At 51.8% G+C, this 15,659-nt stretch overlaps 1 protein-coding gene across 19 annotated transcripts in view; it reads left to right on the forward strand.

Moving 5' to 3' along the window:
• Slc39a11 (solute carrier family 39 member 11) overlaps positions 1-15,441 on the forward strand; it is a 486,128-nt gene extending 470,687 nt beyond the window's left edge. For 18 of the 19 annotated variants that reach the window (XM_087208172.1, XM_087208169.1, XM_087208167.1 and 15 more), the window contains 3 exons: positions 10,756-10,854; positions 13,336-13,494; positions 13,761-15,441. In XM_087208172.1, the coding sequence (XP_087064298.1) occupies positions 10,756-10,854; positions 13,336-13,494; positions 13,761-13,839 (337 nt within the window). In that variant the 3' untranslated portion in view covers positions 13,840-15,441. The remainder of the gene's footprint in view (positions 1-10,755; positions 10,855-13,335; positions 13,495-13,760) is intronic. The other variant, XM_087208166.1, reaches the window with a different exon arrangement.
• The last annotated feature ends 218 nt before the right edge of the window (positions 15,442-15,659 follow it).

A 15,659-nucleotide genomic window follows, 5' to 3' on the forward strand; every position in this document is an offset into this window, starting at 1 on the left:
GGGGTGACTACATTGGTTTTCTTTTTCCTTTGACAAGATACCTCAAAACATGATGGCGTAAGCCAGTAAGCATTATCTCACTTTTTTGCGGGCTCAGAATTTGAGAGTGGCTTTGCTGAGTGGTCCCAGCTCCGGGACCACTAGTGAGAGGTCACCGTCAAGAGGTTATCCAGGGCTCCTATGGTCTGAGGGCTGGGCTGGGGCTGGAGGGTTCACTTCCAAGATGATGCACTCACTTGGCTATTGGCAGAAGAGTTCATTTCCTTGCCACATGTGGCTACTTGCATGTACTCATATTGTGGCACCTGGCTTTCCCCAGAGCTGCTGCTGCTGTTGGTGGTAGTAGGGGGTGACTTTCATGATCTCACTCTGGAAAGGCCAGATTACCTAGCCTTGAAAGAGGTGAAGAAATGAGCTGCAGATAGCTGAAAGGGAAGGAGCAAGAACAGACGGCTACGGAGAACAGGTAGCCACGGAGAACAGCCAGGCTGATAATCAGCTCCTCCTTGAAGCTGCCTCAGCCTCCTGTTCTTCCTGCCTTTTGTGATATTAGATGAAGAAACAAACTCTGGAAAATGCAGCAGTGAACAGGGATCCTAGGGCTGGGAGTCACGGGCCACTGGCTATGTTCTGTTTCTTGATCTGGATGTGGCTTTTGCCAGTTTCTGAAAATTCAGCTAGCAGAACACTTATACCTGTGCTCTTTTCTGGACCTGTAACTTGAGGAAACATCTTTGTAAAAGCAATGGGAAATTATTCTTCTTCCAGAAGCATGACTCCCATTTAGGAACTGAAATCTGGCCTTTAATGGGTCATTAGTTTCTGCTCACATTCCAAATGCCTAAGGAGAATTAACAAATAAAACCACTAATGACTATTGACTGCTCATATCAGTGAGGAGCTATGAGGGCCTTGCCTAGTTTTTGCCTGTTTGGGGATTTTTGTAAAGAGGACCGCATGACATTTACTATTTTGTGTCTCATTTTTTCACTCAAAATGTCTTGAGACGCCTCCACCTCATGCATGTAGGTACAGAGCTCCCCCTCTCCTAGCAGTACAGTATTCCATTGTGTGATGGAACACAGCTCCTTTATCCATTCTGTTGAGGAAGGGCATCTGCATGGTCTCCAGGACTTACAGCACTGCTGGGATTAACAGCACTCCTAGTACACAGCCTGCGAGGGACACAGGGGCGCATTGCTCCCAGGCATGTACCTCCACATGCCGAGTGAGGCAGCCTCATGCCCAGCCTACCCATCAGATTGGTTTTATTTGCTGGGAGACTTAGCAGGCAAAGGGCCCCAGGACGTGGCCCCGGGAGCCACGGAACCCATGGTTATATGGGAGCTTCTGCATGAAGCGGTCTTCAGTGGTAGCCTGAATCACCCTCAGCCAACACCCTGCCTTGTAGCTCGACTGCCTGGAGCCCTTCCCTGCCCACTTTGGGGGAAGGCATCGGGCTTTAAGGGTTTGGATGGGTCATCTCGTCATGCTAGCCTGTGGAGCTCCCAGAACCGCAGGCAGGAGGTGGGGGAAGATCCCTTGCGTGCTAAGCCAGCTCTGCTGAGCAGGTAGGGCTGGGCAGCCTTGGGGAGCACCCAGCCCCTTCCCACCTGCAGGCTCATCCAACACCTCAACAGTCTGCCTGCCGAGTGGGAAGCCGGTGATGTCACCACCAGGCCTGAACAATCAGGCCTTTCAGGGTGGGACGATAACAATCAAAACAGTATGTAAGGGCCTGCCACGCAAGAATACACACGCTCGTCGCCCCAGGAGGATCTGAAAGCTGGGGTGAAGTGGGGCTTGTCAGGAATATGCCATTCTCCTTTCCTGATCAGCCGGCTGGAGAATCTAGCCTGGAGAGCAAGGCTGAGGGTTGCCAAGGCCTCATTTGCCAGTTCTCAGAGAAATCCATGACTCTACCCACTGCCTCCCCAGAGAACACTCACCTCTAACCCCAGGCTGAGCCACAGCCTTGGGCTTCAAACAGGAACGTCCTGCTGCACAACTCCAGGGGGCACTGTGTACAAGACTGTGAGGCAAAAGCTTCCCTGGAATGAAGCCACAGTGAGGTGGGGGAGGACCTCTGTCTATGACTAAGGGAGCCAGGCCTGGTGCTTGTCAAGCATTACACCCACGTGCCACCCTAGGAGTATGCTGCCACAACAGAGTTCCCGGGGACGCACCTCCACTCAGCCTGGCCATTCTCAAAGGGGAGGCTGAGCTCAGGACTCTCTGTGAGCAGCCAGAGCCTTTTCTTACCCAGAGGCAGTTTTGCAAGGATGCCAGCTCACCTATACTCTGGGTCCACAGCTCTCGACCAGGGGTGATGTTGCCCTGCAGGGGAACTCTGGCCACTTCTGCAGACATTCTGGTTTTCGTAACTAGGAAGTTGCTCCTTGCATCTAGTGACCAAAGGCTAAGGATGCCGCTAAACATCCTGTAGTGCACAGAGCAGGTCCCCACCATGATGAATTAGTGAATCTGAACGTCCGACATAGTGACACCGAAATACTCTGCTGAGGACGAACCATTCCCACTCTGTTAAACCTTCAAGGTCCCTGGTTCACATCTTCCCCCCATCTCATGCGCTCTCCTTGCTGTGCCCAATGAGACAGAATGACAGAACCTCAGCCCAGCAGGTGTAGGGCAAGACCTGCCCTCCTGTTGGAGGTCTGAGCCGGATAACCAGCTCTCCCTAGGATGGTGTGGTGGGTCTGCGTGGGACCCAGAGGGCCCGAAGCAGTGGTTTAGAGGTCCTGCTCTGTCACCTCCCAGCTGGGTAGCCCTGGGGACTACTAATGCAACTGCTTGTCCTTCAGTTTCCCCATCTGTGAAGTGGGTGCAACAATAACAGCAAAATCTCAAGAGGTGGTTGCGGGGGAAAGCATGTTGCCACATGTGAACAGCTTACGAACAAGCCTGACACTCAGTAACATCCAATAAATGGCAGCAAGTAAAGATTAGCATCATTGCTATTCTACCCTGAGGACCTCAGGCTCCCTCTGATGGGGTGGGTGTGGTAACAAAAGACTCAGCTGGTTTTAGCTGTGATTGCTACCCCGTCCTTTGGGCTCTGTGCCACTGCACATGCCCTGTGCTGACTCCCGCTGGCAGCGTCCCCAGGATCGAGTCCCGAGGGTCCTTAAATGAAAGTTTGAGTGGTGAAGGACAATGAACGGATTTCAGGACACCCCTGAGTGACTCCTAAAAATGAGTGGGAGCCATTGGGGTAGAAGCCGGTGCTTTGGGCCTTAGGAAGAGCCCTGGGCTGGACTGAGGCATTTAGTGCTCAGGTTTTTTCTTAAAAGCTAGTAGACTCCACTGGGAAAAATGAATGTCAAGGAGGAATGGGCTTTGGCTCAGTGCATTTTGTGTTTTTATTTGTGTATTGACTTAGATTTGGGGACAGGGTAGTAAGGAAGACCTGGGTGGGCCACCTGGCATTACACAACTTTGCTTACTCCTTCCTGTCTGCAGTGCCCTTCCCCATCCATCTAGCTGTTAAAATTGTTAAAAAGACTTGCTTGAAAGTCTATCTTGAACGTCATTCTCTCCGCAGACTGTTTCCACATGCTCAGTACGTCTCTCATGGTCCTGGCTGTGCCACAGCCATTTGCAGAGGGGTCTTTTGCCCCCTGTTTAATTGAAAGCTCCTTGCAGATGGGGTCCTTCCTAATGTCCTTCCTCAAATGTAGCTTGGGCTCTTCCATTTGCTCTTGCCAGGGGCTAGTGGCTGAATGTAAAACCCCAGCTGGCCACTGGCTGTTTCAGGTTATGTGTCTGACCAGGGGCCCCAGAGCTGAGGAGACTGAAGAGCACCAGAGAAGAAATCAGTGTGAGGTTGGGTGGCCACCAGGCTTTGGGTAGCAGGCCTGAGTGCCCCGCTCTGCTCTGCCCCATTCAGGGTACTGGGGTGATTTTAACAGTGGCTGCCATGCAAGGAGCCCCACCCTGGACTTGGAGTGGGACCCACACCTCACAGTGATTGTCTCCCACATGCACAAGAACCCTATACGTTTGGCATTGTATGCCTATCTCACAGATGAAGCAGAGGTGGGTACTGGGTCACCACAGTGCACCTGGACCTCCCATCGAGGCATGTCTGACTCACCTGCAACAGGCCACAGGGCCCCAAAGGCAGAACTTGTAGCCTCAGCTTCCCTCCTTAACAATGAAGGCGTTGATCAAAGCCACCTCCAGGGCCTTTGCAGGCCTGAGTGTTCAGTGATTCTGAACTCGGGGTAGGAGAGGGCCTGGCAGGGGAGCCTGCAGTGGGGAAATGAGGTCAGGCCTCCCCGTTGCCTCCAGGCCTGGAAAACACAGAAGCTATGTCCCACTGCGTCTGAGCTTCCTTCCTGTCACCCACCTCTGGGGATTCGAAGTTGGTGCAGATCAGGCCAGGGAGGCCTTCCTGCCTCGCAGCCTGGAGGGACCTTGGCCAGGAGCTTCTCCCTCTACAGGTCGAGAGACTAAGGAATGCTGGAGACAAATGGAAAAACCCCCTCAGGCTGTCTGCTTCTGTCCTCGAAGCCAGGCTGGAGGGGCAAACTGATGAATGGGCACCTTTCCCCTGTCTGTGCCTCCTTGGCACCCACCAGGGGCTGGGCCCTGTCCATCTGCTAGGAGTCAATATTTGTGAGTGAGCCCAGCCCCTTCCCACCCCTCACAGGTCTCCCACCCCCGGGGGTTTCCAGCTGCCTCCTGGCCTTCAGCAGCCTGAATCAGTCCTTTGTGTCCCTTCTGCCCAGACCTGGAGCAAAGCGTCTGCTGCTGTCCCTGCAGGGAGGCCACCTCTCCTGAGCCTTCAGGGCACTGCAGTCTCGGGGTGTTCCTCAGGGCTGGGGGAGACAGCAGTCCCCAAGACTGCCTTGCCATCCATGGATCCATGGGGTGGCAGGGGAACCAGCTCTCTTGAGTGTCCGAAGTGTCCAGAAGGGTCAGGACTTGCATGACACTGTCCCCGGTACGGGGTAGGGCTTTTGATCCTTAAACTTCTGCTCAACTTCCAGGATTCTGTATACCTTCTCCATGTTATCTCTGCCTCTGCCACCTGCCCTCGGGTGCTTCCACCCCAGGAAACTCCATGCTCCTGGACAAACTGGGACGCTTGGGCACCCTGGCTCCTGTAACGAAAGTCACACTGCACTCTGCGAATTCCAGCCCCTTAGCGCATTGATCCAACACAGCTAAAAGATCCCTGGGGTTAGAGTGGCCATTGCCCTGCACCTCCTCCCCCAAGTCAAGGGAGTCATGTGTGTCTTGGCATCTTCTGCCTGCCATGCTTTCTTCTACCTTGGCTCCCCCTTGGTGCCTAAAAACATCAAAAATGAAGAGACCAAAGTATGAGAGGAAACCTAAAACCAGTTCCCCGTTTCAAACCCCGACGCTGAACTTTAAGTCCCTGGTTCCCTGGGTCTGCCTCTTCCTGACAAATTCCTACTCCCAAGGGAAAGGAAGCGAGAAGTTTGGGTGCCCAAGCCAAGTTCAACTCCTCCGCAGAGCAGCCACCCTGGCAAAGCCGTGGCTCACCTTCCCAGAGGGGGCCTCGGGAGGCTGCACCAGCGGCACCCTGCCCCGTAAACCCCACCTCCCGGCCTTCTCCCTCTCCTTCCCCGAAGGCCCCCTCCCATCGGCCCTGGGCCAGGCCTGGTGACAGGTCACGGGGGGGGGGGGGCTTGGCCGCACACGAAAGGGACAGCTTGTGGTTTCTTCCTGTAAAGAGCCCTTCATCCCACTTCCCCTCCCTCCCATCTGCTCGCAGTGCGGAGTGGCAATGGCGTCTCTGTGCTCTGCTGGGGAGGAGCAAAGCCCAGCACACAGGGGCTTCACTGTCCTCTGCGGACTTGTTTTGCTCCCTCTGGCTTTTAAATACCGTTGGGAATTTTGGTAGCCCATCCTGGAAAGGAAACCTCTCATTTGAGCCTTCCCTTCCCAGAGCTTCGAGGAGCCAACTGGGAGGTCTGGCAGGGTGCCTTTGGGCTGGCTGGAGGCCGAGGAGGGGAGCACAGTAGGGCTGCAGGGGAGTGGGTGAGGCTGGGACTTCCCCGCACCACCAGCTCCCTGGTCCCCAGGACCGACCCTGTCACCTCCTTTCCCTCTGCCCCTTTCCACCCGGCCACATGGCGCTCACCTTCACCCTCACTTCTGCCCACACACCTGTCATCCTGCCCATCTACTTTCTTACTCCTGCCCCGTGTTCCTGGGGGCCCTTCCATGGCGCCCTGAATCAGATTTTATGTACAGTAAGCACCCACCCTGCAGGCTCCAGACACATCGCTCGTGGCCCGCTGGTGTGCACGGTGGGGAAGGGGCTTCTGAGATAATGGTGGTCTCAGCCTCCATCCTTCCTTATCCCCTTTGATGACACCTTAGGCCAGGGGTTCTTAACACTACCACACACTTTTAAATCTGCTCACACGAGGCCCAGTGCTCCAGTTCATCACTCCACGGTGACCCCAGTGGACAGCCAGGTCTGAGAACTGCAGATGTCAGTCACGTTGCAGAGCTGATGTGGATGCTGAGGAGTAGAGGGCATGGAGATGTCTGGGCTCTTCCATTGGGTCGCTCCTGATTATCTGACATTGAACAGATGCATGACATACAGCAAAACAAGCGAACATGGCTAGGCCCAGGGCCAAATCTTACTTATTCTATTTGTATGCATGGAGAAGACCCAAATTAAGAAGGGATGTGTAGGAAGGGAGGAAGGCAGAGAGGCAGTGACCCCAGCCCTTGCATGGACTACAGGAGCCCAAGAGTGTACCAGGGAGGCTTTCTGGTTGCCCAGTGAGGCAGCACCCTTTGGAGAAAGGCCTGGCAGAATCCAGAGGGTGTGGCACCAGTTGGGCTGGAAGCCCCGTGCCAGGGCAGGGCAGAGGTAACGAGGCTTGCCAGGGACAGAAGAATGGGGTTTCTGTGCTGCTTATCAGGATGGTGGCTCCTGGACAGGATGTGGAGGAGGCTGTGGAAGCCTCCGCCTGGCGGATGGCTGCAGCCAGCACCGTACCACGGAGAGGACTTTGGACAGGGAGCGCCACCACTGCCTTGCTGGTGACACTGAGGTGGCAGCTCCTTGGCACCTGGCATAAGTCTCCCTCCCATCTGTACACATGGGGGACATTTTCTAGTCTTTGGCCATCTGCTGGGGCCAGCTACCAAGTACCAAGTCCTCATTGTCAGACAAGCCCTGGTTGGAGCCCTTGTCCTTCCTCACTGGAAAGAGCCCTTGGATCCAAGGCTTGGCATAAGGACAAGAAAGCTGGTTGTGTTTACCCAAACATTTGGGGGCACAAGAGAGCACCGAATGAAGATGAGGGGAAAGGCCCATCATAGGGGACTCTGAGTAGACAAGGCAGGAGTTAATGAGATGTTAGCAAGAATTTGCCTTTGTGGCTTGTTTCTTCCACAGCAATATACTTCAAATGTCCCTTCCTCCTGGACTAAGGAGCCCCAAGTCTGTTAAGACACAACACTAGTAGAAGTTCATAGACGTCTATAGAATACACTGTAGTTCTGCCCAGGGCTGCTTAGAATAGGCTGCTTGGGGTTCTACATCTTGAACAGGGATTGTCAGTGTGTCTTGAAGCTGGATTTGGAATCATAGACCTGGGGCCCAAGAGGACAAAAAGTGAGGCTGTTGACTCAGATCCTAAACCCTACTCCTCAGAGGTGGACGCTCATCACGCTCCTTGGCAGAGACACACAGAAGGAGAAGCTAAGGCCTTCTGAGGGAGAAAGGAGCTCAATCCTTTTATGCTGCCTTATGGACTGACTGGGCGCTGATGGTTAGGGACCCAGAAGAGGAGGAAAAGTAATATGGCCCATCTGGGCCTACTGCTTCGTGTAAGTGCATACTTTAAAAGCAAGGAACAGAACAATAACTTTTGCCTAAAAACCTCTAGCTAGATTTCTTTTTTAAATTCTATCTAATTTCTCCTAATCCCCCTTCTCTTCTGTTAAACTGGGACAGAGCAGGGGTACTGGGAGGGTGTGTAAGCCACAGTGGACTTCCTGTCCTGTCCCTCATCTGGTAGAAGGACCTCTGATAAGAGAGTAAGATTGTCCCAAGCTTAGGGACAAAGCTTTAGAGCAGCCTTGAGAGCTCTTTATCCAATGAAGATTTCCATACTGGAAGCACAGTGGAACAGGAAAGTACCCTACTCCCTCCAGCAGCGCCATGTCCTCTGTGCCTAGAGAATTATCCAGTCTCCAGTACCCACTTACACCTGGTGGGGTTGGAACCTGGAGGTGACCAGAGAAAGGAGGAGAAGCAAGAGCCCATGCCTCCTGGGAGCTTCTGTGCAGCCCAGACAGGCCAGCCAGCGCACCGGGGCCCGGTACCAGACTTTCATGATGCCCAGCCGTCCTCACCAAAATCTTATACACGATGTCCCACCCTTACCTCTTCGCTGGTTGCAGGCCACATGGTAGACAGCGTCTGGCTGGTGCGTGTGAAAGGCTAGCATGGCATCCTGCCAACACCTCCACCCTTCTGGGGTCCCAACCTTGACTCCACTCCCTCTACTGCACTAGGCATTCTCCCAGTGGAGAATCTCTGCAGGGACTCTGGCTCTGCGGCAGACTTTCTCCTGGCCTCCCAAGCTGTCCTTTGAAATCTCAGTGGAATCCACCATGGACCCAGGATTTGGACTTGAGAAATCCAGTTGTCCCAAACTTTCCTACATAGATAGCTGTGATAACCTAAAGAAGAACAGGGTGGGCCCAGGGTCTGCAGTTCCATCTTGTCCAATCTTTCTGCAGCCACTGAACTATTCCAGCCCACCACCTGTTCATGTAAATAAAGTTTTATTGGAACCCAGCCATACTCATTTATTTATGTATTGTCTGTGGCTGCTTTTCCACTACAGTGGCAAAGTTCAGCATTTGCAACACAAATTCAGTGGCCCACAGAAACTAAAATATTTACTCTCTGGGCCTTTGCAGGAAACATTTGCTGTCCTTTAGATCATGGGATGAGGCAAGCGTGTGTCTGAGTCCCTCCTAAAGAAGTAAAGGGAGAGCAGCCTTAGGTAACATGGATGGAGGTTTGGCAAACTCGTGGGAGAGAGCAGCAGAGACTGAGTGCTGGAGCACAGGCCTTACAGCACATGCCTGGGCCAGTGGGGAGGGGCTGTCTTGTCTCCATTTTTAGGAACAGTCCTTGCCTACAGTCTATCAAGATGAGCTCAGTGGCTCTGCTAACTCTTAAGACCTCATAGCAGCTCCCCTATTAAGGAGCTAATAATAAATTCCCAGATACCATCATTTTGATACCCAAATGGGTAGGTGTCGAGGGGAGACATTGTAAAGCTGTCGAGAAGGGACAGGATGAGAGTTAATGACATGAACCACGTGCCAGCTAAATGTTTCCAAGTTCAAGGTTCTGGGAGGATCAGTCTTTTTCTAAGAGTCTCCTTGACTGACCCTGGGGTGGGTTTTCTGAATGGTGAGGCCCCCACCCATGAAGCATGTATGCATGGAGGTGGGATAAAGGTGAACCCAGGTGAGCTGCAGTCCCCAAACCAAATGAGGATTAAATATTAAATACTGAGAGCCCAGCCTGGCAACTTAGAAACTTAGACCCTGTCTCAAAATAAAAATGGTTGAGGATGTAGCTTGGTGAGAAGGCCCTAGGTTCAATCCCCAGCACTGAAAAAACAATTAACCATAGGGGATTACCATTGGTATTCTGTGCTGGAGACTGGAACAGAGACATAGCTAGAGCCAAGCGATGACCCTTTCTGAGACCTTTGTTGATCAGATGAGCCTTCCGGGGAGGGGCTGCCCCTTGTGCCCATTTAGCCAAGGTGGCATCTTGCCGGGGGAGATGGTCTCCAATGTCCTTCCTGTGGCACTCAGACTGACCATTCTCCGTCCCTTTGTGCCTTTGCTTCCTCTGTGAGTTGACATTTGGTTGATGCACAGCTGTATGCAGCGTGTGCAATAAGGGTTCTTCCCCTACATGCACTATGAATTAGTGATTACATGCGCATGTCTTGTGTTCCTGGCTAAATCACGTGCTGAACGTGTACCAGTCTCATTGTGCTTTGCCCTCCCTCTGCATGTCAGTTCTTGATTTGTGTACAAAGCAGGTTTTCAAAAACAGGCACTGGCCAGTCACACGAGGTGTGACTGAGTCACACGGCACCGTCACCCCAGTGTAACACAGAGACAGGAAGTGAGAGGATGGCAGTGTGCACCACCCAGAAGTGCAGCGATTGCGTCAGACCCCAGCCAGATCTGCGCCACCATCAGATTGTGCAAATGTACTCCGCTGCTGAACTTGCTTCTGGGTAAAATGTGATATACCCATTCCTGTACCATAGAGATGTATCGAGCACTTCATACGTGCTAGAACTTTACAGGCAGCACTAGGCCACTGGGCCACACGGCAGCTAATCAGGATGGATGTTATTATCCCCAGGTTATATACAAGGTATGGAGGCGTAGAAAGTGAAATGATTTTTGTGGAGTGGTGCGGCCAGCCTGGTGCCCAGCCAGCGTGTTCTCTGCTGTACTGCAGCACTCCAGTGTCACCACACCAGGACACTGATGGGGAGACAGATCTCTGTCACTCCTGCCCGCAACTTGTGCTGTCCACCTACACGTGGGTCCTGACCGTTCTCTCTGCCTATCACAGGTCCCCACCCAGCTCCCTACACCAAAGAAGGGCTTTTGTTCCAGCCAGAGGCCCTCATCTGTGCGGTTTCACAGCTGCAGATAAGAGCTTCACATACCTTCTTGATTTTTCAGGAATTTGGCCATTGGAATTGGAATCCAGAATTTCCCAGAGGGCCTGGCTGTCAGCCTCCCTTTGCGAGGGGCTGGCTTCTCCACCTGGCGAGCTTTCTGGTGAGTGCCCCAGTGCGCTGATGCCAGAGGCAGGGCTGTGTCTGGTGTCAAGTGCTCAGCTCATGTCCTGTGTTCTGCATGAGCTGCTTTCTGTGAGACCAGTTGCTTCTTGGAAGCCAATCGGGAGCTTCTGATAAAGTGCCCATAACGCAAGTGACTATTGTCCCCCGAAGCTGGGGAACATCCTGACCTTCCACCTCTACACACCCCAGCCGGAGTGGCCGTGTCCTATTTCAACACGTCTCCATGGATGCACACCATGCCCATCAGTGTTGGGTTATCTCACCTTTGGGTTTGTGTACTTTAAATATCACATGCATCAGGTGATACTTTGCCATCACCTGGCCCCAGGAGTCACTCGAATGGCTCTTGTTATACGATCATCAGTGTGAAGACCAGCACGAGGCAATGATGAACATTGCACCCGCTGATTTTCTCTTTCCCTGAGGGCCTTCTAGTCTGTTCCCTGACTGCCCTTCAACATCCATGTCCCATTTTCAAGGGAAGGAGCTGTGGGCCAGGGGTTCAGACAGCCATCTTGAGTCACCTGGATCATCAGTGATGACACCGAGGTTGGAAGCCCAATATGTAGAAGGTTTTCTGCCCTGTGATCAGGGCTCCAGACCTCAGTCACTTGTTGGATGAAACAATCACTAACTCTACAATATATGATAAAAGTGCTTAAAAGGTCTACTAATAACAATCTTAAAATGCTTTCTATTGTGTAGGGCCTTAGGACTTACTAGTTGGTGTACGTACTTCTTTTGTGATCTCTGAATAGGGGATTTGGGCAAGGACAGGGCAAGGTGGCCATAGAGTTTGGGGTTTTTTTAAATACAGAGACTATGAGTGTCATTTCATACAACTGAAGCACCAGGAAGAAGGGGGGGGGGGCGCGGAATGAAGCTCTTATGGTGACATCCAGACCCTGGGATAAAACTTTTTTCTCCCTGTCTCACTCCTGCCTGGGCATGACATCAAATCCCCATTTTCCTGGGGTGACAAATCCAAGGCAGGAATTGTACAAACCAAAGAGTACCCAGTTCTGCTGGTCTGTGAACAAAAGCATGGGGAGCCAGCAAGCAATGACCCCTTTAGAGGACTCCCCAGTAAAAAGAGGGTCTCCCCATGCCCCCTGTCTGTCCCCAGCCAGGGGGAAGCCGAGGGTGGGAGGTGTGCACCAACCCCACAAGTTCTCTGCTTGTCTGGGAAGCTGGGAAAGGGGACCTCTCTCATCTCCACTTTACAGGCGGAAGGACTGAGGCTCAGAGGCAGTGTGACTTGCCAAATGCCTGCTGCAAGAAAGCTGTCCCAACTACTGCTGCTGCTGCTTCCTTTCACCCTTCTCCTTCTTCTTTTGGAGACAGTCTTGCTATGTGGTTCTGGCTGTACTTGAACTCAATGTGTAGCCAAACTCACAGTGCTTCTCCTGCCTCAGGCCCATGCTTGCTGGTCTTACAGGCATGAACCGCCATGTCCAACTCTAGCCGTCCCGACTTCCCGCCTAGTGCTGTTCCCTTAGCAAGTGGCATTTGCCTGTGGGGCTCATATGCTGACTTACCTTCTGCTCTTGAAATTCTCGGTGCTCATGAGTGCTGCTGTTTCTATGGAGCTCATTTGTTTTCAAGCTGTGGAGAATCATTCTTGCTAGCATAACTAAAGGGATTTGTTCAAGGAAGAAATCTCACCTTGATCTCGGGCTCGAGGGGTGGGCTGTTAGTACACACGTGGCCAGGTGGGACTGAGGCTGCAGCAGAAGTGGGTCATTGCTACCCCATCAGAAGGGTAGCAGTTGGGGTCTGAACCCCCACACATGTCAGGTACAGCTTGAGAAATGCCTACCCCACTCCAATCAGTGTCTTATCCCTTCATGTAGGCACCCCGCATGGAGCAGAGATGTAACAGGGTATAGCCATACTGTGGGCTGTTCTTTATCTATAAAAAGCACATGCATTGTAAGGTTGAACATTTTGTTAAGTGAAACAAGCTGGTCACAAAGGACCGATATTATATGATTGCATTTATATGCAACGTGCAGGAGCAGTATACAACAGAGGAAAAAATAGATTTTTGGCTTCCAGGGGTCAAGAGGAGAAAGGAACCAGGAGTAGCTGTCAGCGAGCTCAGGTTCTTCCGAAGGTGTGAAAACGTTCTGGAATTAGTGGTGATGATTCCACGACCTTGTAAATATACTAAAAACCGTGGCATGTACAGATTAAATAGGTGTGCCATATAGGATGTGAATTATGTCTCAATACCAATGTCAGTTTTAAAAGACGGGGTCTGAAATGTAAAACTCTAAAGGAAATCGAGGGCGGGGTCCGCCATACTCGTTTCATAGGGAGCCGAGGAGGAGGAGATGGTCGTAAGACCGTGACTTGCTTTAGCACGGCTATGCTCAGATGTGACCCAGAATGACACACCTCTGTAGGCATGGGGGTCGCCTCCAGCGGCCTGTGTTTCTGTTCCTTCCCTCCCTAGGTACGGGCAGCTGAGCGGCATGGTGGAGCCCCTGGCTGGGGTCCTTGGTGCCTTTGCTGTGGTGCTGGCTGAGCCCGTCCTGCCCTACGCTCTTGCCTTTGCTGCTGGCGCCATGGTTTACGTGGTCATGGACGACATTATCCCAGAAGCCCAGATCAGGTGGGGAGCTTGTCCTCCTGTATGCTCCTGGCCACCCTTCCCAGGGTCGTCCCTCTACACCTGTGCTCTCTGGGACGGACAGAGAGAAAAGGACAGGGGGGTCAAGACACGGGTGATATTAAGCAGGGGCGGAAGTGGGGCCTCTGCTCGCTTGATGAAATAGGCTATTTCCCTTTGGAAGTGCACACTGCAGAGGAGGCCCCTGGCCTAGGCAGGGTCTCGGGAGGCACTGAGGTCTTACTGATCTTCCTCTCCTTCTCTCCTAGTGGTAACGGGAAGCTGGCATCCTGGGCATCCGTCCTGGGATTCGTGGTGATGATGTCACTGGATGTGGGGCTGGGCTAGGACCGAGACCCTTCAGACCCCAGGAAAGGCAGCACCAGACTTCTCTGGGACCACAAACCTCTTTCTTCACATTAAAACCCTGTTCCTTTTTCTCCTCTTCATCTCAGTATCCCCATCTGCTCTGGTGAAAATCTGACCCTTTTTCCTTCGTTTGTGAGGGAGACACTGGCTTTCTTTACAATCTCAAGGTGTCATGGAACTACAGGGTTTTGTTTTGCCCACTGAAGGAATCTTCCTTCGGTGGGATTGCCAAGGACATACAGATCAGGGGAGTCTCTCCTCTCCTCCGTCAGATTCCCTCACAGCAACCCCTCAAGGTCACCCGCAGAAGTTCCTAGAAGAAGTCTCCTAAGCATTTAGGCCTCAGGCTCAGAGCAGACTGGCCAGCAGCCCTTCTGCTTCTTCAGTGCAGATCCTCTGCCCACCTAGAATGCAGGAACCAGAGTATTGTGAACACAGCACCCTCTTTCAGAGGCTGAGCCAGGTGGAAGATGAATGCTACTTCCTCTCCCTTCCCCCAGGGAGATGGTCAGGGGAGGGGTCACACACAAAGAATCGTCAGCCAGTCTGCTTGTCCTTTTTCTCTTAAGGCCAAAATCTTCATTGCTGATGTTAAAGGGATTCAGAAATCAGAACAACTATGAACACAGTGAGCCCTGTGGAAAGAGGAGTGTGGCTTTGAGCAGAGGCCTCTGTTCTCAAAATGGGTTCCAAGAGCAGAATATTTGTCATGGTTCCCAAACTCCCAGGCATTAATTTTTTTTTAAGCTTATAGGTTCCATCTTTCTAAGAGACTTGAGGATACCAGCAAATTGCTAGAACTCAAACTCTTCACTCACTAACGGAGGGAGCTACTGAGGTTAACTAAAGTGAAGGAAGGGCATTCAGAGTCTACAGTGGCTCCTTCCCCACTGAGCATTCGGCAACTTATCACCCAGCCAAGGACCCTTGAACTGCAATGAGCTTCGCTGGAGTCTGGCCAGAAGGCTTAGGGTGGGACAGGAAGAAAGGTAGAAGGAGGAGAGATATTTTTTTCATTTCCCTTTTAAAGTAAATTTTAGCCAAGTTATTCTGAGAGGACCATAAAGAATAATTGGACCTAGACTAGAAGCCAACCTACTCTTCATACACACACCTTGTCCAGCCAGAGGGACAGGACCTGTCTGCTTCAACAGCTAAGAACAGCTAAGGCCTCTGTTCTTCTTGATCAGAGGAGCCTGTGGGATTTTGAGCGGACTCTGCCACAAAGGCAGGTAGCCCAAGAGCCAGGCATTCAGACCTCGTGTTATCAATCCCTGCTCTCCGAGTTTACATGTCCAATTGGTTTCAAGGGTGAACCTCCTGCTCTGTGAACGCTCTAAGACCATGAAAGCCAACCTTGTGCTGGGTCTGTGTATGTTCTTCCAAAGCACTGATGATCAAAACTGAAGACACATTCAGAGCTTTGACTGGTTGACATTAGCTGGGTTGGTGGTTGGTGTATGTGTATGTTTCATTGTTATATGTCTTTGTATGTAGTTCTACATAATGCAAATTGTTCTTTCTGCTGGATAAGACCTCGTAACTGTGATTAATATTAATAAAAGGAATATTGTTGTGGAAGAGCTGTGTAACGTTCAGTCCTTCTCAAAGCTGCTTCTTTCCTGGGATGGTAATATATAGTTGAAACTAGCATTTCCCGTACTCAACACCAAAAGGAAATCTCAAATGAGAAGGGCTGGTCAGATCCTTGGTTGCAATTGACAGCATTCAAGAGGAAATTAACAAAAGGCTATTAAAGAAATCACAGTATCTACCAGAAATCAGGCTTGGAAATGGGT

Source organism: Heterocephalus glaber, unplaced genomic scaffold (assembly GCF_053883595.1).
Source record: "Heterocephalus glaber isolate CG9 unplaced genomic scaffold, H.glaber_assembly_v1.0 deba00000937, whole genome shotgun sequence".
In the NCBI taxonomy this organism is placed as follows: domain Eukaryota; kingdom Metazoa; phylum Chordata; class Mammalia; order Rodentia; family Bathyergidae; genus Heterocephalus; species Heterocephalus glaber.